Source organism: Podarcis tiliguerta, assembly GCF_965153285.1.
Source record: "Podarcis tiliguerta genome assembly, chromosome: 10".
Classification (NCBI taxonomy): Eukaryota; Metazoa; Chordata; class Lepidosauria; order Squamata; family Lacertidae; genus Podarcis; species Podarcis tiliguerta.
This window is the reverse complement of record NC_139543.1, coordinates 33,106,653-33,119,289: the sequence shown is the minus strand read 5'-3', so window position 1 is coordinate 33,119,289 and position 12,637 is coordinate 33,106,653. Positions and strand designations below refer to the sequence as shown.

At 38.1% G+C, this 12,637-nt stretch overlaps 1 protein-coding gene across 1 annotated transcript in view; it reads right to left on the bottom strand.

The window, feature by feature from the left end:
- ZDHHC17 (zDHHC palmitoyltransferase 17) overlaps positions 1-12,637 on the bottom strand; it is a 48,272-nt gene that overhangs the window by 24,736 nt on the left and 10,899 nt on the right. The window contains exons 2-7 of the mRNA XM_083400477.1: positions 11,444-11,547; positions 8,708-8,830; positions 6,633-6,710; positions 4,898-5,042; positions 2,874-2,938; positions 1,293-1,455 (exon numbers count right to left, since the gene is read on the bottom strand). Coding sequence (XP_083256603.1) covers positions 1,293-1,455; positions 2,874-2,938; positions 4,898-5,042; positions 6,633-6,710; positions 8,708-8,830; positions 11,444-11,547 — 678 coding nt within the window. The remainder of the gene's footprint in view (positions 1-1,292; positions 1,456-2,873; positions 2,939-4,897; positions 5,043-6,632; positions 6,711-8,707; positions 8,831-11,443; positions 11,548-12,637) is intronic.

Here is a 12,637-nt window from a genome sequence, read left to right as displayed (position 1 = left end):
CTACCTGCTGTCCTAGATGCATTTAGATTACAATAGCTGTGTATTCTTAATAGGTGGCAATGTTTTGTATCAACCCATCAATATTTTTACCAACAGGCAGTGTAGCAGAACCAATGTGTACTGTCCATTGTGCACAGATTAGGGTGTAGAGACAACACAGACATATGTTTACTCTACCCTGGGTCTATTAAGGATAAGGAAAAGAGAAAAACAACAGGTAAAAGGAACAAAACAGATTGGGCCGGCAAAATATGGCGGAATACCTACGATTTTGCACAATACTTGCAAACAAAGAGCTTTTAATCCCCAATACAGAGTCAACAAAAGGCACAAAGGTACATAATTTCTTCTACAGTACTGAGTGGAAGGGAGGGATTATTTAGCTTTCTGGTGCCTGCTGGTGGCTTCCAAGAGATACCTGCTTCAAATTTTTGAGAAGTATTAGCCTGCAGTATTTTATTAATATTATGAATAGGAGCTTTCAATTCAAGTATCTGACCACTTTTGTTTATTCTCTCTTCCAAACATTTCAAAGACTAAATAAAATATTCTCCCTGCAACTCTTATCTGCCAAGATGGAGAGAGCTTCCTGAGTTTTCTCTATAACGTATTAATATGGTACTTTATTTATGTATGTGGTTACATGTTCTTATGTGTTGTTTCTTTTTATTGGGATCCCATTGCTTCGTATGAAAAAGTATGTCTGCAGAAAGGTACCATGGCATACTGCTGCTTGCCATTAAGTGAAGAGAAAACACAAATGTTCCAGACTAGAGGAGCTGTATTTAGGGAGATCTAGAAGTAAACGAAAACATATTGACAGTAGAAAATTTTAAGTGAAAATTGCTTTGTATGAAAGCAATGTTATAAACACTGGGTTGTATCCAACTGGATTTAGGTTAGTCATTAATTTAACTTGGTTTATTCTGAGAATAGTCAATGTTGGATACAACTGGGGTGGCAGGAAGCTAAGTGGGAAAGGGCTCAAGGAGATAAGGGAGTTAAACTAGCCCAATCCAAGTCATGGCAGCTCAAAGAACAAAGGTGGAGTACTAAAACCATGAGTGTGGGTGGGAGGGACGGGAGGATGTGCATGAAATGGTAGGGACTGAGGGTAGAAAAGCATAGCAGTGAGCATGGGTTTAGAGTAAGAGGAAAGAGGGTTCATGGATGTACAGGATGCAAGTGGGAGAACCTCCCATAGTTGTATGAACAGGAATACCTGATTTTCACATGGCTCAGAACCAACCAACCAAATGTGCAGGTTTCTGTTAGAACAAACATAGATTTACCTTGATATTTTGGGCATCAACATTTGCTCCAGCTTCTAGCAGAAGACTAATCACTGTGGTATTTCCTGCTAGCACTGCCCAATGTAGTGCTGTGTTCTTATGATATTTGTCTCCCAGATTCACTGAAACGTTAAAAGTAAGTAGCAACCGAGTGGGGTCCACACTGCAAAATAAAAGCAAAATTAAATCCATAAAAACATGTACTTATCATTATCTTCATATTAATCCAGGGATCAGATCCCCTTGGAGATAATTTATTTGATCAATACTAATCAGATTTCTTTCTCCAGTATTAAAAGCACTAATGAGCAGGGAACTCTATAAAATACTCTATGAAATAAGAGTTAATGATTAGGGTTGGGGTTTTTTACTCTCTGAGGCAGCATTTTATACAGAGAGCCCCAATTCCCAGAAGCAGTAAAAAAAAAAAAAATCATTAGCAATTTTAAGACAAGACTAGATATTTGATCTGCATTGCATGAATTAATATTCTCCCCCCTCCTTATCTCAGATGCCCAGGGGTCAATTTCAACATGAAATCACAAAAATGACATTTCAGCTCATATCTAGGATATTAATAGAGGGAGGGAGAACACATAGTTCAGTGGTCCCCAAATTGCTATGTGCTAGATGCCGTATGATTCCTAAATGTATTGTATTGCTTCTTTTATTTCATTGTATTATAATTTGAATTCCATAGAATTAAAATTGTGTGTTCTTCACAGCCACAGACCATAGTCTGAAAACACCCAACCTGGTTTAGACATACAGTTGGACCTGCCTTCAAAATGTGATGTTCCTTCTTTCGAAAACAGTATTACTATTTAGCCCCTTTTCAAAAGTTTTATTTTTCTTAACACAGACAATACTGGTGATCATTCAATCTGAAGAATATTTGACTACTCAGAAAACACAAAAAAATAGCCAGCTTCTGCTCAGAGTAGACTACTGAAATTAGCAGGGTTAGGTTAGTCATGTTCAAGACTTTTTTTCAGCCAGAGCTCACCAGAACACAGTTACAGCACCTTTCAGGTGGGTGCCATTGCCATAAGAGAACAAGGGAGGTGTTCATGGTGAGTTACGGTACCTCTTTTTCTAGAAAAATAGAACTGATTATGTCCATTCATTTCAAAACGGCTTTATTGTGAGTACGTTTAATGTTGGATGTAGTCAGAAGATTTTGACTCTTCTTCTCCATAATAACCTAAAGTTGCAACAGAATTTTGAAAATAGGGGAGGTGTGCTGAAACTAGAATATACCTTGTGTCTGTCTCTGAAGATGATAACTGGAAGAAAAGTGTATAAAAAAATCCACTTTGTGTAAATGCCACAAAGACAGATATTTTCAACATATGTCAACAAAACATGCTGGGAATGTTGGTCCCAATGTGACATTCCTGTAATGCTGAATCAGTTTTCCTGCTCATGAATTCTTAGAAATATAGCTCCCTTTACTAAAATAATAAAAAAAGATTAATCATGCCTAAGGTAAAAAATATATTACACATTTTGTATAGTTCATTATTCTATTTGATTAGTACAAAAAGCTTCAGATTGGTCTAGTTTGAATGAGCAAATTACCTGTGTGTTCTATAAGCTGCCCACATCAAAGGAGTCATTCCATTTTGATCCATCATATCTACATCCTGATGAAAAGAGCAACAGTAATCAGACATGCACATTTATTGAAGTTGAAGAAAAAATATCAAGGACAAACTTCCAGATGTCTAGTCTTGAAGGGGTCAATAAATCATTATAAACCAGGGGTAGGAACCTGTGGTCCTTTGGATGTTGTTGGACTCCCAACTTACATAAGCCCCAGTCAAAATAGCCAATGGCCCCATATGAAGTGAACTGTAGTCCAGGAACATCTGGAGGACCACATGTTTCCCATCTCTGTTAAATGGTACAGTGATGTAAATAAGCAAATATTTTAAATAGTGAGGTTTTCACACACTGCAAAATGCATAATAACCACATTGTATGCATGTAATATAAGAGATCAAACATCATAATATATGCTACAGCACCATCTGCTGTTACAACTCTGCCATTTTTGCAAAAGAACTACCTAAATAATAATATGTACATCTTCCAATCAGAATTAACAATGAAGTAGGAAGAATGAAATAATCACACTGGGCAGGATCCAAAGAAATGTTCAACTGGTTCTCTGGACCCACTTCTGTTTCTTGAACAGATGGCTTCCATGCCATGTTTCAAACAGCTTTCAAAGAGGAGGGAACCTTGTTATACATCACAGAGTTTTGTGCAATGTAAGAAAGTTAAGAATCAAGAATATTCCACTCTATAGGTACAAGACTTTGGCAGTTTGACTAAAGGAATCTTTGGATGTGAACAATAATTTGAAATTCCTCGTGTTTAACAATATCATATTGGTTAAAGTTAATCTACAGTTCAGTCCTTTTAAGAATCACAGATGCTTCAGAAATAATCTGCAAACTTGAAAACCACGAAGATTTGATACAGGTCCATTAGATGTAACTTTGAGCCCTGCTTGTCCCATGATAAAGAATGCTTTTCAACTTGTGCAGCTCAAGGACATGGAGAGGATCTTTGGAAATCTGAGACTTACCACATCTGTGCCAGAACCGTGCCCTTCCTGGCTCATTAAAGGGCCAGTGGGTCATGGGTTGAGTGGATAAAGGGAGTGATCAATGCCTTGCTTAACACAAGGCAGGGTCTCAGCATTTATAAGACCTATACGAAGTGAAAAAGCCCTCCCTGAATCCCACCATATTGGATAATTATTGGCAAGTTTCCAATATCCCATTTACTGTATGGGGAAGGTACTGGAATGTGCGGTGGTATCTCAGCTCCATGGGTTTCTTGATGAGGTGGATTATCTAGATCCATTTCAATATGGTTTCAGGCCTAGTTATGGGAAACAGACAGCTTTGGTCACCTTGATGGATGACTTACAACAGGGAATTGAACTGGGCTTATGTCCTTGTTGATTCTGCTAGACCTCAACTCTGCTAGACCATGGTGCGGCATCTGCACAGACCTTATATTTCATACATACATTTTATTAAGCAGATGCACTATCTAGAATACAAATCTAAGAAAAATATACAGCCAGCAATCAGCAGCAATCCCTCCACAACCGGAGGGATCGCTTCCGCGAATGCGTGTGGCGCAGTAGAGCACTTCTGCACATGCGGCGAAACACTTCCAGGTTTGCTGCTTTCACAACCCGAAGTTTACGTTACCCAAGGGTAATGTAAGCTAAGGTGCTACTGTATGTGATCCTTGAATAATGAAGAGCTCAGAGAGAAACATGGAGTAAAATGTGGAGGTCCTACTGCTTAGGTATGGTACAACTGATCAAGGGCTTTTATTCAAACAATGCAAAATTGATGGTGCAATCCTAAGCATGATTAATTCAGAAACAACTTTTACTGAGTTAAACAGGATTTACTGTGAGGTAAGTGTGCAAAGAATTACAGCTTTAATAGTAGCTTATTAATCTGGAGAACAACTTCATTTTGTGATATATAAAGATGTGTTTTAAAAACCCAGGAAGACTGCGTCTTTAGATTCTACCACCACTAAAAACTACAGAAAGTTAAGTACATACATACCTGCCCCTTGGCTATTAAATAAGCAACTATCGAGGTATGTCCAAACTGAGCTGCCAAGTGAATACAACTACATCCTTCCCCATCAATTAATGATGGATCTGCACCATATTTCATTAGCTGTACAACCATTGATAAATGACCCTGTCTGAAATAATAAGAATATAAGATTGAAAAAGCTTTAGACTGTAGTAAACCACATTAAAAACTTTACATTGACAAACATTAAGGTTCAACAAATCAAGAACTCAAAAACAGCGTTTGCAATGTATTTTGAATCCAAGTTAAGCAACATAGGTTCATTTTTATTTTGGTACAAAAAAAATGCACATATAGAAGGAAGCAAACATGAATCTGATCCCCTCATATCTGGCAGGGTCATCTATCCACTAGACACTTTGTCCTAAGTTAAGGAAGACAACAGGGTTCCACAAGTAGAAAGAAGATGCAATGGGAAAAAATAGTGCAAACTCTTAAGAGCGAGGTCATTTCGACACCATAAATTTAAAGCAATCTTATACCACTTTAACAGCCATGACTTCACTCTAAGAATCCTGAGAACTGCAGTTTGTTGCGGGTGCTGGGAATTGTAGTTCTGGGAGGTGCCTCCAAACAACTCTCAGCACTCCTAACAAACTACAGCTCCCAGGAGTTTTATGGCAGGGCAAGCCATGACTGCCAAAGTGGTATAAGGGTGTTTTAAATGTATGGCGAGGATGTGACCTGAATAAGCCACACAATACAATAGATGAGTTTGGAGCCCATCTGTGCCAGCGGTTTATTCGAGTCACACAATCCTGCGTGGATAGCACTCTAATTTTTGGGTTTTGTTCCAAGGACTCAAAAACATCCTCCACCCCAATTTTTTTAACTGCTCAAGAATAAGCTACTTTAAATTTACTTAGTCAACTTGTCCTGTTGTCAAAACCACACAGAAGATTAGAATTTTATTTGGGGTATTTCTAGTCATTAAAAATTTGGACAGCCAAACACCTGGAAGTTCTATCTTTCTGTAACTTAACCAATCTGTTTTTAAAACTTCTACATGGTTTTTATTGTCTATGCTCATGATAGATTTTTAAATATTTCGTTCTGAATACCAGTATACAAATATATTCATACTATCTATAAACAGTCTATCTATAAATTAAATCAAGAGAAGGACATGAGTGAAAGTGCCTTTCTGTCACTGTTCAGCAGCATGCTGCCTCCAATCCTAAAGGCAATATATAATCATCATTAATATTAGCCACTGACAGCCTTATCCTCCATCAATTCACTTAATCCCCTTTTAAAGCTATCCAAGTTGGTGGCCATTACTGCATCTTTTGGTAATAAAAGCCTTAGTTTAACTATGTACTGTCATGTTGCACCTACCATGTTGAATGGTAGGTGAGTCAGGGCAGACAAAAAGAAGTACTCACCTACCATTTAGCATCACTGGATGACCCAGATTCTAGCATGATGACAGAACAGAAAAACATCTTCATATCAATTCTTCCTTACCCTGCATAATTTTATTTGCACATATCATGCCTGCCTTATCTCCCCCCCCCACTAAGAAACCCCAAACTTGTAACCTTTCTACATGAGGACATTTCTCCAGCCCCTTGATAATTTTGGTTGCATTGGCTGCATCATTTCCAGCTCTTCAATGTCCTCTCTGAGATGCAGTGATTAATAATCAACAAATTTCCTCTGACAAAACAGAAGAGAAAAACGCTGAAATCTTCCCCACCTTGTTGCCCAGTGAAGTGGTGTGGAGTTCAGGTCCCCTCCTAGCTGGTCAACAATAGCACCTTTTGATATGTAGTACCTGCAGTCATAAAACAGGTGCATATGTAGTAATGCAAGATAGTAATTAAAGACATGGGTATAAAGAGGTGTAACACATTCAGAGCAACTATGGAAATGAATATAATTTCACAGCTTGCCCAGTAATTATGTTCTCCTTATAACAGTGGCTTAAGATTAAGGAGAAACCAGGTACTTTTAGTGACTAGAGGTTAAATAACATATTTATAATTATCATTTATTTTAATATACAGCACTTACCGTATTTTTTGCTCTATAAGACTCACTTTTTCCCTCCTAAAAAGTAAGGGGAAATGTGTGTGCGTCTTATGGAGTGAATGCAGGCTGCACAGCTATCCCAGAAGCCAGAACAGCAAGAGGGATTGCTGCTTTCCCTCTTGCTGTTCTGGCTTCTGAGATTCAGATTTTTTTTTTCTTGTTTTCCTCCTCCAAAAACTAGGTGCGTCTTGTGGTCTGGTGTGTCTTATAGAGCGAAAAATACGGTAACTAATGAAAAAAGTTTTGACATGGGAGAGTATCCATGCTGTCAGCATTACTTTTTGACTGAGGAAAGAAAATCACACCACACACAAGTCCATATCCACTGTAGAGAGTAAACACTGCAATTTAAAACATCACAACTCAAGGCGCATCCTCAGAAGTCTTACGGGCAGTGTAAAGCCAGTGTCCAACATCAACCTCCTTGTACACTGAGGTCATCTGCAATGCTTTCTTTTGAGTGGCCCTCACTGATGAGGTGGATGATGACTGGAGAAAGGATATTTTCAGTTGTGACACACCATTTATGGAATTTCTCCCCCAAGAATGCTTGCCTGATGCCTATGCATCTATCTCTTCAGTGACAAAACAACACCTTTCTATTCTTCGGGGCCTTGAAAGCAATGTTTTTCATTTGTTGGTTTTTCTACATTTATCTTATTTTTTTAAAAATGGTCTCCATATTCTGCTTTCTTGAGGTTCTTTGTTATTGTTCACAGAATATATATAATCTTATGAATAAAATCTCAGAAGTTGCATTTCTATAGAGCTCATCAATATGAGCAAACTGATACCTACAGTTCTAGTGAAATCCATAGCTATTAGAAGGCTGAATAAGAAGCCTGTTGATGGTCCGCCTCCCCTCCGCACTAAGCAGTGTTTCTGTGATTCTCTGATGACCTGCCTAACAGCAGATCCTTTTCAGATCAGTTAACACATGTAATGGAACATCATTGCACAGGAAAATTGAAATATACTGTTTAAAAAAATGACAACCAAAAGCCGTAAGTAAGGTTTATTTATTTGGAAATATTTATAAGCTATTAATCAGAGCAGTATGCATCATAAAATTGTAGTTAAAACACACCTAACACCTTCAAAACTATTTAAAAACAATATACATGAAATAATTATCATTACCACACAGATAAAATCAATAGGTAAGGAGTTGCAAAGGACATGTACTGCTACACTAAAATAGCGACTCCTTGCAAATGCAGAACAAATACTATGTGGCACTTGTAAAAGTGCAAGTTCTGCAGAGATAAGCAATCAACTAGGCATGTGTAGGCAATGTGATTCTTGAAGTAAACTGGCCCTAAGTTGTTATGGCCTTTATATACAATTAGTAAAACCTTGAATTTGGACCAGAAACAAACTGGCAGCAAGTGCAAATCTTTGAGCACATATATAATATGTTGACAGAATTTCACTCCTATTAGTGATCACGATGTAGCGTTCTGCACTAACTGCAGTTTCCAGATCAGCCACAAGGCAAGCTCCACATAAAAGTGCATTGTTGCAATGCAACCTTGAAGGAACCAATGTGGCCAAGAAACTCTTATACCTGCAGAAGTTGGTAGAATGAAGTTTTGGGAGTGACACAAAACCATGCAGTATAAAAAGTCATAGCTATTTAAATTACTTTGCTTTAATGCACTCATTTATTCTAATATAGCAGGGTTTTATTGATGTATGCTTCTAATGATGAATTCATTTTGGTAGGAGAGTACTACTTACTTCACTAAATCTAATCTATTGTTGATTGCAGCCCAGTGAAGAAGTGTAACATTTTCTTTATCTGGTTGCCGTACATCGTAGCCCGCTTCCACCAACTCTCGACAACGTTCATAAATTCCATACCTAGACAAAAGATTCCATTATGATAATCAGTTATTTTGGACTAATAAAGACAAAGCAGATTTGAATCCTAATATCTTTTATATATACTGCGTCTGTGATTTTAAAAACATAGGACACAATCTATAAAAAATACCAGTGTGTCCCCATGGAGCTCAGTTACTTTATTTTCCTTCCTCAGATGTTCCTTGATGCAAGCTGTAGTTTATTCACAATCTACCCTTCACATACTTCCAAGGTCCCAGATGTCAAGTTGTGCTTGCCCTTCACAATCAATTATTTCAATAAAAACTGCATACATTTTCAGTACTGAAACCAAGGTGAGGCCAAATTTGTTGGTCATATTAGATTAATCACAGTAAGAATGTATATTTTATGATACTGTTGCAAGCCTTGCATTTCACTGTTTCTAAATACTTAAGCAAATGGAGCAAGATCTAATTAAGTCATACCTGGAGTAAACCTACTGAAATAAGTGAAAATTTGCCTGCCCATTGATTTCAATAGTTCTACTCCAAGTAGGACAAACATTGGATATCACCCATGATTAATTACCCTCAACTACATTTCTGCTCTTCAAGTACGTTTTTCTATAAATGTGTACATGTACAGAAAGAGACATAAATATCTGAACACATAAACGTATTCCACTGCAACTATGTTAAAGTACAGTGCATGTAATTCTCAAATACAGGAGTTCACAACAGCAAAAGCATCAGTACTCCATAGAATGAAAAGAAAAAAGGCTCTTCAGCTGAATATACAGTAGAGCTGCAACTTACGTGGCAGTTATGCCAAAATTGTGTATTGTCAAAACCCATTTGATTCAATGGCAGGTGGGACTGCCAAAGTCATTTCCCCCAAACCCCACCCTTTTTCATTTCTTCTTTTTTTTGCCACTCAGATAACGTTGAATGTGCACAAGTTAAATGCATGCAAGCTGCAGGGTTACTGTACCACACTAACTTACTACAGTGTCTTGTAAGACTCCATACTACAGTGGTACCTCGGCTTAAGAACTTAATTGGTTCTGGAGGTCCGTTCTTAACCTGAAACTGTTCTTAACCTGAAGCACCACTTTAGCTAATGAGGCCTCCCGCTGCTGCCGCACGATTTCTGTTCTCATCCTGAAGCAAAGTTCTTAACCCGAGGTACTATTTCTGGGTTGGCGGAGTCTGTAACCTGAAGCATCTGTAACCTGAAGCGTCTGTAACCTGAGGTACCACTGTACTTCCGCAGTTTAGACAAAATGGTTTTCAGGTTTACTTTTACACATACAAATGCAAAATTGAGGTTTACTTTGCATAACTAAAGCAAAAGTAACATAAACCTTCATAAACATAAACCATTAATTTTGGACTTTATTATTAACTAAATGCACGATCTTAGCTTGTTCAGGGACAGCAGAGAAGAAAATTAGTGTTCAGATATTAAAACACTGTTGCTATTTTTAGGCAAAACATTAGATGGTGCTCACTTCCACATTTCTCTTAAGTATAAAACAGCTTTTACTAATATCTTAAGGTAAAACACTATCATCGCCATTTATATTTGCATGAAATTTTCTTCCAGCTGTTATCCAGTTTAACTTACAACCTTAAACTGGATCTTGGGAACAGAAGGGAGATAATTCATCTTCAATTTTATCTCATTTTGCTCTCTAAGTTATCACATTTGTAAGACAAACACCTTTATTTTAGTATTACAGCTATGGGAAGAACAATGCATACTCTGCATGACCGTGATTCTATTAAGTAAATCTTAACACTAGACTGTGAAGAGGGGGGAAATATAGAAGAGATTAAATACAAATTCCTCTTCTCTTGGCACTTCCATTATTAAAACTGCTGTTGGTGGCTCTCTGCATAGGTACCTTCTTGAATGAAGAGATATGATTCAAGTTAAGTATAATCACATCTGAGAATTGAGAGAAGGCAGAAAAATAGCTACATCAATCAAGGTGTACTGTTTCCATGGTGTAGTGCAGGGGTCACCAATGCATCACCTATAAGCACCAGTGTGTCTTCCTATGTCTGCAAAAGGTCTCAGTAAATGTCCTCTCAAAACTCCACAATGCACAAGTGACTGTTTGCTCTTCCTTTATTTCCACTTGTGCTGGGTTAGTCTCTCCTACACTGAACACAGCCCCTTAAACATGTCCACATTTCAGTGGATACCAGGATTGGACACCCACCCTCCCATCTTCCTACTTTCTCACTTTAACAGCTGGTAGCAACAGCAGCAGCACTAGGAGAGTAACAGGGCAAAAGCATATATTGTAGTAATGGCTGCTGTCTTTGCAGTGTTAAGTAGCTGGCAGGAAGCGGCTAGCAGGGCTGGCAAACAGAGGACTGGCGAAATGTAACTGGGCAAATATACTCTGTGACGCTTTTATTCTAATTGTTTTAACACTCACATTATTGGATTCTTAAACTGAAGCTACAGACAAACAAGACTGAACTGCGTTTGCATACGCTTTCTTTCTTCCACAGACTTTTCAAGAAGTACCAGTCCAAAATTGCTGTTCCGTTCCTCAAAATCTTTATGCAGACGCTTTCAGAGGATTGTTTCCCACATGGTGCCAAAATAGACAGGCTGTCAAATAAACCCACTTACTGTGTAGCTTTGACGATATCCCATGTGCTATAATCATCAATGTGACTTTTGCGCCCAAGAGATTCACTGTATCCATGGGTATAATGTGCTTGGGGCTTGATTTCCTACAAAAAGAAGTTCATGACACTATTAGATTCATTTTAATATTTCTAAAACAGAAGAAAAGCTCTGCTGCATCAGGCAATTGGTCCATCCATTCCAGCATGCTGTTTCCCCAGAGTGGTTGCAGCAAACCCCCTCTTAACTACGGGCTAATTTATGGTTATTTAAAGTCTGGCACTTGGAGACTTGGGGAAGTTAAGCAAGAAAAAGATTTTGTTTAAGAACAAAACTGGTAAAACAAAGTGTGCCATGAGATAGAATTTTATCAAGAAACAGTTAAACTTACACTGTACATTTTAAATTCAGTGGATGTTACAGACTTCTAAACAAGGTGGTAAACACACAGTTTATTCTGCTAATTATATAGGTGTTACAGCTTAGCTCCTAATACTTGGGTTCCTAAACAAGGTGGTTCTTTACGTCAGTTTCCCAGTCTTCTTTAAAACACACTCCTGAGGCTTCTCTAGTAGTATAACAGACCAAGGGATCACCATACCCTTCCAACTGGTTTGGGGTTCTTCTCTTTTTCTATCCCCTTCTTACTGAACGGAGAAAAGCTGAGCTACTGAACTCCTTGGCATGAGGAAAACACTATGGTAAAGCAATATCCAAAGATGGATTAGATATCAGTACAAAATGGTGCCAGTAATTCTCAACTGATTATGCCACATTCTGCTTCCATCTGCTGAGACTGGCTGTGTCACTGCACCATCATTTTGTGACTGGTGGGCACCAGCAATTTTCAGCCACCTCTAGTGGGCCCCAGACAACCCCTGACTTAAAAGAATTATTTCAACAATTCTATGTTGATTTCAGTGCAGTTTATACTATTTAAGGCATTTGTTTCTAAATAGCAACCTGTGCTAATTACGAGAGAGTAAAAAAGGTATATATGAACAACCTGCAAGTGTTGACATTTAACAGAAAATGGATTTAGATTTAACAGATGCACTGGCTTCGGGGGGGGGGGGAATAAAAAAAATCCACAGCTGGGAAATGTCACAAAAGTATGGCAAGTTTTCAAGTTCTCTGTGAACTCTTCCATCAGGCTAGATGTCACACAAAGCAGGGAGTATGGCAAGTTAAAAGCTT